The following is a 14,828-nucleotide window of genomic DNA, read 5'->3' on the forward strand; positions in this document are numbered from 1 at the left end:
TGAATGCTCCCTTGTACTTTATTCAATTTCCTATCTGTACATTTTTCTTGTTTCATTTTCTGGGCCAAGGTAGGGTTCTCCTTTGCAGCCTACATGTATCATCTTTTAGACATACCGCTGGAACAAGTCAATAAGCATTCCAACATTTACAATAAGACAGTTTCAAGATATAGTCAATAGCATTAAGTATCATGTATACAGTCTGTGGATTATCTGGTCCGCACGAGGGAAGCAGTCAAGCAAATCCTCTAGACATAAATGTAGCATCACGAAAATCATCAAAAATGAACGCCAACAAGTCCCGCAGGGGAGAATGAGTTCCTATGTACTGGGCTAAAACCCTCTACGAGATGAAAGTAGACTCAGAGAACATGGTTCCTTCCTCAGTGATCTCCTCGTCGCCAATCTTCAGCTTCAATGACAGCTTCTCCTGGGGCGAGTACTGTGCAACAAGTTAGATTCGGAAGGATTTGAACCATGAATAACTTATGCTTACCTGGAAGATGTACGGCCGAGTCCCGGCAACACTGCCAGCAATGCTCTTGATGAAGCCTGGCACCTCAGCCATGACGTCGATGCGGTCCAGACGAGGGCCGAGGGGGCCTTCGACTACGGCGGAGAGCTCCTTGCTGTCGGAGGTCTTGCCGGTCCACTCCCATTTGATTGCCTGGGGCGCAGGCCAGTCGCTGCCCTCGTCTTGGCCGGTTGCTGTATGGGCGACGGTGTTTGTTGCGCCGGCGTAGATGATCTCACCGTCCTTGACGATACCACCTACGTTGACCTTGGTGGAGCCGTAAGAGGGGGGAGTAGTGAACTCCATCATAATGGCGGAGTAGGTGGGGGTCTGGAAGTTGATGAAATTCCAGCGGGCGGCTATTTATGTCTCTTATTAGCATGGTGTCGTTTTTGATAAGTTTTGCGAGGGTTCTTACCAGCGTGGTGAGGCTTCATGCCCTGCAGAGCCATGATGAAAACACCACGACCGGCCAGATCGTAGGTCTGGTCACTTGTGGTGATGCTGCCTTCGACGGAGCAGCGGGGCCAGAAGGCGTGACGCATGGAGCCCCAGGGGTTCTTGGGATCGGTTCCGAAGTATGAGGTGCCGTCCTTGCCGACGACGAAACCGGGGGCGGTTCGGGAGAACTTGAGATCCACCAAGCTGCCGCTGTTGACGGTGGACTTGATGGTGTAGGAGTCGCCATCCTCGTTAAGAGTCAGGGAAAGGTTGTCGGCGCCAAAAGAGGTCATGTTCTCATCGAACATGAAGTTGGACAGAGGATCCGAGTACCACTTGTTGTTGCCCTTTGAGCTGAGGTCGAAGATCTTCACGTTAAACTGGGCGGTGGTGTGAATTCCGCTGTGGTCGTAGTCAAAGCATTAGAATCCATTGTAATAGAGGCTTGAAGCTCCGAATGGAGGTATAGTCTTACACAATGTTACTGTAAATAACCTGGACGAACACCACTGTCCCGTTGTCGGCCATGATGTAGAAGGTCTGGGTCTCGACATTGGTGTAGGAGTATGCGCGCCAGCGCAGAATCTCCTTGTTCACCTCAGTGTATGGAGTGGTCTCGGTCTGTTGTGCAACAGACTGGATAGCCTCTGGGCCATAGATAGGCTCCTCGGTGCCCACCACAGCGGAGAGACTGCCCGCATAGAATCGGTCAGTAACCACAACAAGGAAGGGTCGATCGGAACGTACGTTGACTTTAACCAGTTCATAATTTCGAGGTTGAATTAATCAAGAATCTAAAGAAGAGAGGGAAAAAGAAAAGGGAGGTGAAGAGGATGGGAGATCGACACGCGGGGCCCGAGAGTTTGGGTAGTTTAGTTCGGATGGCAAAGGGACCCTCCGGATGTTGAAGGATACAAACAAATAACTGCCAAAGATGATAGTTAATATGGGAATCAGAGAACAAATAGTATTCTTAGATTAAAAGAGAAATTGAAATTGAACAAGCAAAAGACAAAGAGAAAAAGAGCATCTGATGACGTTGCTTACTCGCTTGCCGCCTCGGCCAATTAGATCGGCCCGTCGACTTGAAAATCTGCGTCCGACTTCGTTCTGTTTTTGGTCTTGGACTTCGATCTATTCCACCCATCACACAACATGGCACGAAACGCATTGGCTAAAGAGCAAATTGTCAAGCTCATTGTCGGAGCTGGTCAAGCCAGTCCCAGTCCACCTGTTGGTCCGGCCCTGGGAAGTAAAGGTGTCAAGTCCATGGACTTTTGCAAGGTACGTTTTGGTTTACCCTGCGAGTAGCTTGAAAACTTCGTATTGACAATTCTTTCAGGAATTCAATGCCCGCACAGCTCACATCAACACCGGTGTCCCCATTCCCGCCCGTGTCACCGTCCGCCCCGATCGATCCTTTTACTTTGACCTCCGCACCCCGACCACCACCTACCTCCTCCTCAACGCTGCCAACGTCGAACCCCGGAAGAACCGACTGCGTGGCGCGATGAATCCCGGCCATGAAGTGTGTGGCCAGATTTCCCTCAAGCACGTTTATGAGATCGCTCAAATTAAGCACACCGAGACGCGGTTATCAGGCTTGACCTTGGAGGGCTTGTGTAAGAGTGTCATCTCTCAGGCCAAGTCCATTGGTATTCAGGTTATTCCCTGAATGCCGCAATCAGCGACATAGACTTGTATAATTATCGGATGATTGTCACTGACTGTAGGGCTCTAAGGGGCTCTCTACTTGTTCTGACTTGGGTCATTTTACCGGGCGTTTTCTGGGAACTTGGGGCAGCTGTTTGACCTGTTGTACGATACCGATTCACTTTATTTCCAGACTACATACATGCAGCATTTTCAGCAATTCAACGGAAGGCACTGTAGCATCCATTGAATCCGTCATATCCGTCATGTGACTTTTATGTAAGATATGTCATGTGACTTAGCCGCGGATGCCGAACAATAAAGTAGCTCCTTGCGGATATTGATATGGAGAAGACGCTATTATCTTAGTGCTTTGTGACCGTATGGCATGTTGACTGTTGCTGTCATGACTCATAGGGGAGGCTTAAGAATCTAGACATTTTTCATTGCATAACTTTACTGTGTATGACCACGGTTGAGGGGGAGACGATGACTGGCCAAGAACTGATGAGGTCACGGATCCTCGGAGCGGAGGACTTGGCAATCCTGGCCAAGGAGTAGCATTGCATGGTGATCCTGACTCATCGTGATGCTTCCAAGGTTGACAGGGATGTAGAGAAACGTGGAGGCTCAAGACAGCCCAATCTCAAATCTCACGTTGTACATGGAGTCCCCAGGACCCTGAGACGGCGGTGGAGTCACCAGATGGAGATATGGACTAGCCCCATTCAGGCAGTTTTCTAGATCATCTGCAAGCCTCAATGGAGTACAGAATCATGGCCTGCATATATATTAGGTGTGAAGTATCTTTGGGTGGAACTTGGAAGTAGCAAAGTACAGAGGTCCAGCCCGGCAAGCCGGCACAGTGTAAACGACATCATCTCCGACTCTTAACTCCGCGCTCATCCGAATCAACCACGAGAGCTTGGGATTTCTCGGATATATTGTACGGAGAATAAGACCAGGCCTTGAATGAGTTATCTGTGAAATTGAAGGAAAAAAACAAAAACAAATCAGAACAGGGAAAGGGAAAAAGAGGACAAGAGGCGATAAGATCCTGCCCCACTGCGCTTTCCCCCCCAAAGCAAGTTTGGCCTAAGGCCCAGGCTAATTCATCATCTCCCCTCTTCTCAACGTCCTCTTCATTTCTCTACCTGCTCGTACTTCTTCCTTACTTCAACTCGTCTCCCTCTTCCATCTTCTTTTACGCTCCACTTCGCAGTATCGGCATTCCCGGATTCCTCTGGCTAAACGCGGTCGGCTGCTTTTGAATCGCATTCGGCAGAAAAAAAAAAGTCAAAGGAAGAGTTTTGCCTCTCTCACCCATTCAACTTCTTTCAATACTCTACGAACTGGATCTGAAAATCAAATCCTGCGGGTTTGACATTGAACTGGTATTCAGTTCGCTATCTAGGGTTCTTCCAAGTCTCGATCGTGAGGGGCATGTGTCCCACCACGTCCCGAGCTGGCGTCGAAGACTATGACGTCTGAAATGATTCCAAACTCTATGGACTCAGGTATGTCTTGGCTACCATTGCTGATCAGTTGGGGATGGCATCTCCCTGAATTCCCAATAGCCTAACGCATGACTGTCCGCTTAGAATCTCATACCATGCAAAGCCACGCCAAGAACCCCGGGCAGGCCTCGGAACCCGGTGACGCCGACGCCAAGTCAAGAGCTCATCCTACCCAGGTCCGCTTTTCGTCCATCACTGAGGAAATTGAACCATCACGGTCGGAATTGTCCCCTGTACCTGAGCAAGTGCCACAGCACCCAAACGGACACACGGTACCTACCGACGAGGAGCAATTACGGTCGCTGGCGATGTCCCTGCAGGGCACCCAGCTTCAGGAGTCGCGTCTACGGAATTTCTCCTTTGACCCCATGTCTCTTCCGTCCTCCAGGGTATGTCTTCTCTAATTGTCATTTCGATCGTTCTCTGCTCTCCTGCGCGCCCTCAGCCACTTCCCAATTTCGTATCTCCCTTCACCGGCCGCTGGGCTTCTCGCGGCGAGCAAATGGACTATGAATAACCCGTCATCATCGTCATACTAACTCCGGATCTTTCAAGGTTGCGTCTCGAGACTCGAGCGATCGTAGCGGGCATCTCACCGGTGCCTTTACATCTCCACATGCCTCTCCGCCCGTCTCCGCCGTGCAGTCGCCCCCTCTAACCCCGGCTGCAACCCATTCCCGCGAAGGCAAAACCAGCGATATTACTTCTGCGAATGGCCCCAGTCGACCCCACGTGCACACACATTTCACCCCCGAACCATCTCCCCCAGTTGGATCCACCGACATGCACGGCACGCCCAGACCCATTTCATCCTCCCGACCCTCGTCCACCGATCATCTGCCCACCAGACAAAGCGAAGGTTCCGACCGACCTCTTAATGCCAACCAACTGCCCAGACATCGTGCGCAATTCTTTATCGGGCACGATTCCCAGGAAGAAAGCCCGCCCCCTACCCCAAGAGACTCCATCACCCCGCCCGGGGCTATGACCCCTGCCGGCGAACCTAATGACCCATATGCACGCCACAAGCGGCCGCCTCAAAGCAACAATCTCTCCCAGTTGGACCCCCGGTTCATCTTCAGTGGTCGGGATGCTAAGCGATCATTCCGTCCGGCAACTCCTCGGTCCACCAGCGCAAGTGACCTAAGCAAACCCAGCGAGAAGCGGAGCATATTCAGCCATAGCAAGAAAGATCACAGCAATGACAAGCACAGCCACGGTCTTTCACATCATCATGGCTCTATGTCTGAGCTGAAGCGGTTTTTCAAGATGGGCCATCGCAGCAAGCGATCCGAGTCCCCGACCTCTATGCCAAAGAAGTCGAGTCGATCATCTGGAAAGTCCACTCCCCCATATCAGATGGCTCCGGACAATGTTCCATTTGCGGATGATCATGGGCTGAATTCCAAGTATGGAAAAATGGGCAGAGTACTTGGGTCTGGCGCCGGTGGCTCCGTACGTCTTTTGAAGCGCAACAGTGACGGTGTGACTTTTGCTGTGAAGCAATTCCGAGATCGTCACAGTTGGGAGAGCCTGAAAGAGTATTCCAAGAAGGTGACTGCGGAGTTCTGCATTGGCTCCACCTTGCACCATGGCAATATCATCGAGACACTGGATATTATCCAAGAAGGTCCTCATTGGTATGAGGTCATGGAATATGCGCCGTTCGATCTGTTTGCCATTGTGATGACAGGCAAAATGAGCAAGGAGGAGATTGCTTGCTCTTTCAAGCAGATCCTGAGCGGCGTGGCATACATCCACGGCATGGGTCTGGCCCACCGTGATTTGAAGCTGGATAATGTGGTGGTCAATGACCGTGGCATTATGAAGCTCATTGATTTTGGAAGTGCAGTCGTCTTCCGCTATCCTTTTGAGGACGACATTGTCCTTTCTTCTGGTAAGTTTTACTTATTCCCCGCCAATATTCAACGGTTACTAATCCGCATCAGGCATTGTCGGCTCGGATCCCTATCTTGCTCCTGAGGTCTACGATGAGAAGAAATATGACCCCCGCCCCACGGATGTTTGGTCGCTGGCGATCATCTTCTGCTGCATGACATTACGCCGCTTCCCATGGAAGCAACCGCGCACAACCGACAACTCCTACAAATTGTTTGTTGCCACTCCGACACCGGGCACCATGGGTCCGGACTCCGACCCTCGCCGTAAGCCTAGATCGAGCCCCGATCTTCCCTCTCAGGGCCAGGAGAACAGGCATATTACTCCTGGCTCGAGCGGACCTTCAGACCATTCCGGAACGGAGCAGAATGGGAATGCAAACGGCAGCAAGCCAGATTCCCCGCAGGATCAGGGCGATCGCTCTCCCGACACTGCACAGAAGCAGATCAGCGAAACCAGCAACGCCCCCAGTGACAAACCTCCTGAAAAACCCACCCGCACAACCAGCAAGGAGGCACCCCCGCTTCCCCCCGGATCCGCTCAGGCTTCTGCCCAGCGCCAGGAAGTTATCAAGGGCCCATGGCGACTTCTCCGAATCCTGCCGCGGGAAAGCCGGCACATCATATCTCGCATGCTGAAGGTCAACCCGAAGGAACGAGCGACACTTGACGAGGTTTTATCGGACGAGTGGGTGAGAAGCATCATTGCATGCTCACAGGATGGAACTGGAGAGATTATCAGCGCCCCGGGTCATACACACGTTCTGGAGCCCCCGTCCCAGAGCCCGCCGGTGGCTAGCAGAGCTAACAGGGCCAGGTAATATCCCTTCTTTTGTATCGATTTATCACATGTGAATAGTTTTAGTTTCATCTGTCCACGATGATGTGGCCTTTTGACCCCTTCTCTTTCGTTTTCATAAGTGATTCCCTACTAGCATTGTAGATGATTCTGCCGGTTGCCCTCAACTCTCCGGCTCCTGTTTGCGCCGTGGGTTTTCATTGAACAAATTTCTGGCGTCTCCCCATTCGAGTCGCTGCCTGTGATCTTACTGGGAGTTTGACTCCAAGCTGACGATGGGGCTGTTTGTGATAGACTTGGGGTGGTAGTTCTGTTTACTGTCTAACTATTCCAACACTTCTTTTGTCAAAGCTCACAGTTATGTGAGATGCTCTGTTTTCCTTATTTCTAGTACATACATATCAGTACAAATCAATGAGTGTACATTCTAATGGTTTTTGACTATCAGCTTAGGCAGAGCCTGACGTAGCCCAGTTCGGCGGTAAAGGGCCATCGGGCTGACCGCAGCCCGTCCGCGGAGCAAAATGAAACTGCCATCCGCGGAGCTCTTCCGTTACGACGCATTGCATTCTCGCTTCTAACCCTCAATTGGCCATGTTTTTCTGATAGAACAATCTCCAACAACTATATCCTCAAAAAAATGGCCCAACATGAAGGAGAGCCATTGGTCTCCTCCCTGTGGACGAGGTCATTGATCGTACGCAACCTTCTCCAAGCTCCTCCCGAACACCCACTAACAGCTCACCAGTCCGGCGCCATCGCAGGCCTTACAGTCGACTGCTCCCTGTATCCCCTGGACACCATCAAGACCCGCCTCCAAAAAGCCCGCGACCACACCGCACCCCAAACCCGCGTTTCCCTACGCCAAACCTTCCGCGGCATCTACGCCGGCCTCCCATCCGTCCTCTTCGGCTCCGCCCCCTCTGCCGCCTCCTTCTTCATAGTCTACGACGGAGTCAAGCGCTCTCTCCTCCCTCCGCAAACCCCCGGCACCCAACCAAACCCCCAATCCCGCACACACATAATCTTCACCCACTCGCTCGCCTCCTCGCTCGGCGAAATCGCCGCATGCGCCGTCCGCGTCCCAACGGAAGTAATCAAACAGCGCGCTCAGGCCGGTCTTTTCGGCGGCTCCAGTCTCCTCGCCCTAAAGGACATCCTCTCTCTCCGCCACGCTGCGCCATCCACAACCGCCTCCGGCACCGCACAGCGCGGCTATGGCCAGGTCATCCGCGAGCTGTACCGTGGCGCGGGTATCACCATCGCCCGCGAAATCCCCTTCACCGTGTTGCAATTCACGATGTGGGAGTCCATGAAGGAAGCATACGGCAAGCGGTATCTCAGATCTGCAGAGACGGCCTCGTCTATCGTCGAGACGCAGATCCCGGCTTCTACGAGTGCGATGTTCGGTAGTGTGGCTGGTGCTATTGCGGCTGGTCTGACGACGCCGTTGGATGTTATCAAGACGCGGGTTATGCTTGCAAGGCGGGGTGATGGTGGTGTTGAAGCGCCGGTAAGAGTCAAGGAGATTGTGCGTGGGATTGCGCGTGAAGGACCTGGGGCTTTCTGGAGGGGGATTACGCCGCGTGTGACGTGGATTGGAATTGGAGGGGCGGTTTTCTTGGGGAGTTATCAGTATGCGTCGAATACGCTTGAGGGTCGGAGGGAGGTTGTGGAGAAGGGGATTTGATTGGTTTCTCCTGGGGTTTGTATATTATGTTTTCTTAGAATTGGGTAGAAATGGAAAGTACATAAGGTATGCAATTTGTATATCTCATCTGAACTCATCCTCCCTCACTCAACCCTCAACATCCAATCCATTTCCCGTACTTGCTCCTCAGTCAACAATTCCTCCATCTTCTCCCTGCGCAGGAAATCATGATCCGCAAATTCAAAGCCGGGAACGACAACCTAGAACCCATTAGTCCATCTCATCCCATTTCCAATAGACATAAACATCCATGATTCATGAAACCTACCTCACTAATCAACAACCCCTCCTTACTCTCCCCCGAACCTCCATCCTCCAACAAAAAAGAAGCCTTATACTTCCCCCCCTCAACAACCCACTGCATCCTCTCCCCAGCCGCAACATCCGGCCCAACAACAAACGTCTCAACCCGCGCCTTACCCTTCCCCCCTTCCACCTCGTCCGCGTGGATTATGACATATCGTCCCCGTCCGCGCTGCCAAACATGTACCGTCCGCCCCTTGTTGCGGTGGAAGGCACCGAACGAGCGGTTTGGCGTGAGCAGGTAGAAGATCGTTGTACTTGCGGAGCGGTCTTTGTCTGTGTCTGACGTGGGTGCAAAGGGGTTCGGGATGCGAAGGGGGTCGCGGTCTGTTTCGACGTAGTAGCCGCCTTCTGGGTGCGGGAGGAGGGATAGGGCGTCGACGGTTTTTTGGATTTGGGGGGATTCCTCTTCGGGTTCCTGCTGTGAGGGGTGTGGGGGGTAGAGGGGTTTTAGGTTGGGTTGGTTGGACATGGTTGGGGTTTGTAGGGGGTACACGGTTAAAGACTTTAAGGTGGTTGTAAGGTGGTTCTGGAGTGGTGGGCTTGGAGCTATGCGGGTGGATTGCTGGGGTTTATAGAGAGGTGGGGAATGACGGAGCGGGATGACGAGAGGGACCCTTGAGGCGGATTATGCGGCTTATTTTTTTCTATTCTTGGGGATACGCAGTGAGATTCGGATTTAGGAATTAGGAATTACTGTGTATAGTCCGTCTTGCTGTCTACAGGTAGATGCATGTAAGATTCTAATACATAGGCCTTTCAAGGTTAGAGCGCTTATAGTTTGCAGTGAACTGAAGTACACTGATTCGATCTGAGGGTATATCCACAGTAGAATACATCTACAACGTCAGTATCCCGATCGACTGCCCAGGTGTCGTGACATTTTAGTATGCCTGTCGGTCGAGGCCAAGCAACCTGGGCACCGGCTGAGGCTTATGCGAAGCAAGGTTGCAGCATGTCCCATCCCAGTACATACTCCAAGGGTAGGACTACCACGATGTTGACAATGATCAATGACCCAACGCAGCAGACACTGGTGGCTCTGAGCTTGTACTGCGTAGGTACTATATGTTCAAAGTCAGGAACGCTTTGTTTAGAAGGTAAGGAGCCGACGGGTGCGTTCAACCTTCCCCGGTTGTTTCCCGGTTGAAGAAGAGGGACTCTCCCAAGCTGCGGGGGGTTTTCATATTGGTCTCTATACACAGTATGCTGCAATGGAGCCCTTCAGCGTCTATGCTGTTTCTATGGCCCGCAGAATTCTGCGACTCGCTGGTTTACATCTGTTGATAAAGGACCGAGAAGAGGGGGAAGACGAGAGCGTCCAGGATGAACGAACTGCGCTGTGTCGGATAAATGTTCATAGCTGGCCAGGGTAGTATAATCCGCTAGGATGAGATAGACAATAAAGCTAGACAAGTGTTGGATTAAGAGGATATCCCCGATGTTGGAACTTGAAGTTGGAAGTAGCCGTTGGAGAAAAGTGACAGAAGTATACCTAAACATGGGCTTGAGTCGCTTAACCAAGATGGGCTTACGGGGGGTCCTGGCGCCTCCAACTGGCAACTTTGACAGTGAACCTCCCAACTTCCCCTCATTTAACGTCCTTTCCCTTCTTAGACTTGGGACTCACTCCTTCCTTGATGTGATATCCGTCCCCACTCAAATCTCAACGATCGGCCTGGCGAGGGCAGATAAGCTCCGCATTCTCATCTCCGCAATTGGCTTCCCTCCTGCAACGCATGTATGGCACGCAAACTTAGCCACCAGAGGGTCTCCTACGGTAAGTAAGACATCGCAGTATGTCTCACTGGGTCTGACTGTCTACTAGTCCTCCCTCTACCTGATGCCCCAGGTGGACATCGGTTGGGGATCAACGGCCTGGCCGTTGACCGTCAAAACTCCATACTGTAAGTATCTCACTGTTCTATGAATCAAGGATCAGGACTCGAACTGCCGTCGTGACTGTGATCGCAATATTCTGGAACAAATCCAGCCTCCTTACCCGTGAGTTGCACAGGCTAACATGACCCCTCTCCTAGGTACTCCGCAGGCCGCGACGGCGTGATCTGTTCATGGGATCTTGACCTCCCCCTTTCCTCCTCATTTGCTCCCAAACATACACCGCCATCTGGAAACGGACCCAACCCGACCGCCTTCAGAACCCAGGTGCAAGCCCACAGCCATTGGATCAATGATATTGTCTTGGCGCAGGACAACTCCGCGCTGGTCTCCGCTTCATCCGACACAACCGTGCGCCTATGGCGCCCGCACTCCGAGTCAACTGAGGTACCGGAGCGCATTGGAAAACACACCGACTATGTGAAAGCACTGGCTAGTCCCAGCAGTCACGCGACTTGGGTTGCCTCGGGCGGTCTGGATCAAAAGGTCTACATCTGGGATCTGAACGGAGGCGGCGAAATACTGAACATTAATACCCGTGGAGGAGATTCTACAGACAAAGGCTCTGTATATGCGCTGGGCGCTGTTTCGTCGGTGCTTGCTAGTGGCGGCCCTGAAAATGTCGTGCGAGTGTGGGATCCCAGGTCTGGAAACCTGGTGACCAAGTTCGTGGGCCACACCGACAACATCCGTGACATTCTGATCAACCAGAATGGAGATACAATAATGACCGCTTCGTCTGATCAGACGATCAAGATTTGGTCTCTAACAGCCGGCCGATGCATGAATACATTGACCATGCACAACGATAGTGTTTGGTCCCTTTACTCGGACCACCCCGATCTCTCTGTCTTCTATTCAAGCGACCGATCCGGATTAGTGGCGAAAACCGATATGCGGGGGTCATCTGATCCCGAACAGGGAATCTGCGTCGCGGCACTTCAAGAGCACGAAGGCGTTTCCAAAGTGGTGGCGGCAGGAGACTACGTCTGGACAGCCACGCCCAAGTCGAGCATCAATCGCTGGCGAGATGCCGATACCACAGCCGGGATTGAGCAGCCGCCCGATCCTAGTCGTACCATAGACTCTACGACGGCGCCCGATTCTTCGGAGAAAGGGCCCAAGAAGATTCCATTCAATGCCGTTTTGCAGTTGTCAGCGACGTCGGTTCTCGGCAGTGCAACCTCTAAAAGCAATTCATCAGAGCCTTCCTTGGAGACGATTGGCCTGACCATCCCGGTCCACTCACTGCCCGAGGAAACCATCGAGGGCCAACATGGCTTGATCAAGTGCCTGATGTTGAATGATCGGAGGCGCACGCTGACCCAGGACTCGGCCGGTGAAGTCGTTCTGTGGGATTTACTGAAGGTGATTGGAGGACATCTAGGTCAAGTATGAGACATTGGCTGACATGAGTCTAGTGCACTCCTATCCAATCGTTCGGCAAGCGTCATATCGATGATGTTGAGGCGGAAGTAAACACTATTGACAGCATTTCACACTGGTGCGCCATCGACGTGCGTACTGGCAGGTTGTCAGTTATTCTAGAGCCCAATCGTTGCTTCGATGCAGAAGTCTACGCGGATGAGACCGATCTACCATCCTCTTACGTGTCAGAATTGAAGGATGATCAAAGAAGTCAGTACATCCGGTCCTACTCATCTGATATGCTGTCATGCTGGGAATTGCCATACTAACTGCGCACAGTCAATCTCGGCAAATGGATCTTGCGTTGGCTGTTCGCTCCAGTTGTTGACGATGAACTCCGGCAAGACAACGAATTCCGCCAAGCCGCCATCGCGAGAGCAGAGGAGAATGCTCGACTGAATCCGGTCAGTACATCGACAACCGCCGATGATATCCCTCGCAGCATCGGTATCCCTATCTCTGGTTCGAAAACGACTCTCCGTCCAAGCTCAGACATCCCTGCTAGCCCGAACATGGGATATGGGATCAACATTGGCACGCCATCGTCCAACTACCTGAGCACTTCCATGCAGAGCAATTCCCCGTTCCCCATGTTTGAAGACACGGCCGAGGCTTCCGCGCCACCAACGTCCCATCCAGATGGTGGGCCGTCCTCTTTCACAGAGAGAATGGGTGACTATTTCTCAAACAGGGTTCTGGCATCCTCGCAGCCGGATACCGACAAGCCTCTTATGTCTCCCTCAGATGGAGTTCCGCAATCTCCAGCCGAGCCAGACAATCCAGAGCGCAAAAAGAGTCTGTTTGGTAAGAAGTTCCAGATGAACTTCCCCAAGAAATTAGGTGGTCGCAATTCATCAGAAACGAAGCCACAAATTTTAGAAGAAAAGGCCGAGGAGTCTGAAATCTCCTCCGTCAAGGAAGAGAGAGTGTACGAACCCAACCTCTATGGTGTGGTTGAGCGAATCCGTCATGACTATGAGGAGTTTTTGGCTACAAATCCAGACCGGGAACTGGAGACGGCGGTTTTGCCTAGTGCCGAAGATGAAACTCCGCGGTTAGAGATCCCATCTAAAGTTGCAGTCTTTATTCAGGAGGAAACAGGTGACACCGCCGTTGCCTCGGATCTCTATCGAGGAAGCGTGGGCCGCATTGGCGAGGATCTAGAGAGGCTCAAGAAGTCGATTCCTCATTGGCTTGGCGAGCTTCTTCTCAAAGTAGGTGTCTGGTCCAATGTGTGCTGGTTTACTCACTAACGATCGTCTGTAGAACCAAATCCCTTTCAAGGAGCAGGTCAAGATCGCCTTTGTGTTGAAGCCATTCGACGATACTTTACCGCCTCTAGTCAAGCCCGATCCGTATGTCTTCGATCGTTCAGCTGAAGCGCATGTGGTTGAGACTAATATTGTTTTTCATCTAGGCCTGCTCCTATGGGTGCACCCCCCGGTGCCCCGAATACCAATAATACCAACAACGGCTCTCGTCTCAATGCCAACCGCATGCTCCGGGCAAAGAAGATTCTTGCTTACGTTGCAGAACGCATTGATCCCGCGGATCCCAATGAGCCTGCGGAATCCGCTATGCCGCCAGAAGAATACCTTGAGCTGTATTGCCAGAAGATGGTAAGTCTTCATCCCTCTTGTACAATTTGTCCATATTGACCGTCTCCCAGCTCTGTCCACCGAACATGACTCTGGCAACGATCCGCACACATATGTGGCGCAGCTCAGGAGATATGGTCCTCCATTACAAGACGAACGGGAAGAAAGAGATTCACCCGCCTCGAGAATTACTCGGGCTCGATGACAACCATCTTCTTCTAGGGAACTCTCATGGTTCTGGAAATAGTCATACACATGCACCTCCCGGGAGTATCCATTCCATGGCCAACTCGAGTTCCGTTGCCGGCTCTGTCAACAACCAGTGAGAACTGCCAGTCCTTGGCACTTTCGTGGTTTTCTTGTCCGTTTTTTATTTCATTTTCTATTGGCGTTCGCCAATTCACGTACATTGACCTCCGGTACATACGGGCGATCAGCTATTCGATTATTAGGGTTCATTACTGCTTTCGATGTTTCGCACTTCACATATCATTTTGGTGTATTGATAGAGCACCTGGCTTGGGCTGTTGCCTCCTGCTTTCTTTTGGGCAGCATACATTACCCTGTATCGTTGATAGCCATACCTTGAACTGGCGGAAGCGAATCTCCGGATCTTCGAGATCTATTCTTATTCCTGTTGAAATTGGATTCTCGTAGACTTGCACCGCTTGACGTAGCGTCGTAGTGGCCCAGTGGGAGAGTATGCCGAGAGGGAAGGGTATAGGTACTGGGTCAGGGGTGCTCTTGTATGCCCCTTGGCTGTCTACACTATTCTACTGTAGGGCGCCCAGGATAGGAGGAATGGTTCCGGGGAGAGTCCGGGAAAAGTCCGGGGAAGAAAAGAAAACCTCGAGTGAGACGAGTGGCGAGTGGGCTCATCGGGGAAATACTTATACGCACCTGAGAGGCTGGGTAGGAGTTGGTGACAAATTCCAAAGTAAATTATTTTTCACTCAGACTGCAAGATTCAGAGTGTTGTACTTTCATAAAGTGAAAAACCATTGTAAATCCATCCCGTTGACGATCGGGATAGCACGTGGTACCCGTACACCGTACACGTGAAGAGG

General features: G+C 51.9%; 6 protein-coding genes across 6 annotated transcripts; 4 read left to right on the forward strand and 2 right to left on the reverse strand.

Annotated features, from left to right (window-relative positions):
- Positions 1-343: 343 nt before the first annotated feature.
- On the reverse strand, positions 344-1,722 carry N7515_010006 (survival factor 1 family protein; the record flags this gene model as incomplete). Its single annotated transcript, XM_056670749.1, has 5 exons — positions 344-442; positions 497-873; positions 933-1,357; positions 1,431-1,646; positions 1,703-1,722. 5 exons carry the CDS (start codon positions 1,720-1,722, stop codon positions 344-346), a joined length of 1,137 nt encoding a protein of 378 aa, XP_056517122.1.
- A 388-nt stretch (positions 1,723-2,110) lies between these two features.
- On the forward strand, positions 2,111-2,630 carry N7515_010007 (mitochondrial 54S ribosomal protein uL11m; the record flags this gene model as incomplete). Its single annotated transcript, XM_056670750.1, has 2 exons — positions 2,111-2,239; positions 2,298-2,630. 2 exons carry the CDS (start codon positions 2,111-2,113, stop codon positions 2,628-2,630), a joined length of 462 nt encoding a protein of 153 aa, XP_056517123.1.
- Positions 2,631-4,193: 1,563 nt separating this feature from the next.
- Positions 4,194-6,844, forward strand: N7515_010008 (uncharacterized protein; the record flags this gene model as incomplete). The annotated part of the gene is made up of 3 exons (XM_056670751.1): positions 4,194-4,514; positions 4,681-6,022; positions 6,075-6,844. The coding sequence occupies 3 exons, from the start codon at positions 4,194-4,196 to the stop codon at positions 6,842-6,844; spliced, it is 2,433 nt and encodes an 810-aa protein (XP_056517124.1).
- A 618-nt stretch (positions 6,845-7,462) lies between these two features.
- On the forward strand, positions 7,463-8,512 carry N7515_010009 (putative mitochondrial carrier protein (Pet8); the record flags this gene model as incomplete). The annotated part of the gene is made up of 1 exon (XM_056670752.1): positions 7,463-8,512. One exon carries the CDS (start codon positions 7,463-7,465, stop codon positions 8,510-8,512), a length of 1,050 nt encoding a protein of 349 aa, XP_056517125.1.
- A 104-nt stretch (positions 8,513-8,616) lies between these two features.
- N7515_010010 (cupin domain-containing protein) lies at positions 8,617-9,308 on the reverse strand (the record flags this gene model as incomplete). Its single annotated transcript, XM_056670753.1, has 2 exons — positions 8,617-8,733; positions 8,802-9,308. 2 exons carry the CDS (start codon positions 9,306-9,308, stop codon positions 8,617-8,619), a joined length of 624 nt encoding a protein of 207 aa, XP_056517126.1.
- A 1,271-nt stretch (positions 9,309-10,579) lies between these two features.
- Positions 10,580-14,087, forward strand: N7515_010011 (WD repeat protein; the record flags this gene model as incomplete). The annotated part of the gene is made up of 8 exons (XM_056670754.1): positions 10,580-10,616; positions 10,665-10,743; positions 10,876-12,103; positions 12,157-12,373; positions 12,443-13,377; positions 13,430-13,518; positions 13,581-13,782; positions 13,833-14,087. The coding sequence occupies 8 exons, from the start codon at positions 10,580-10,582 to the stop codon at positions 14,085-14,087; spliced, it is 3,042 nt and encodes a 1,013-aa protein (XP_056517127.1).
- Positions 14,088-14,828: the final 741 nt, after the last annotated feature.

Source organism: Penicillium bovifimosum, assembly GCF_028826915.1.
Source record: "Penicillium bovifimosum strain IBT 22155 chromosome Unknown utg000008l_segment0_segment0, whole genome shotgun sequence".
Lineage (NCBI taxonomy): Eukaryota > Fungi > Ascomycota > Eurotiomycetes > Eurotiales > Aspergillaceae > Penicillium > Penicillium bovifimosum.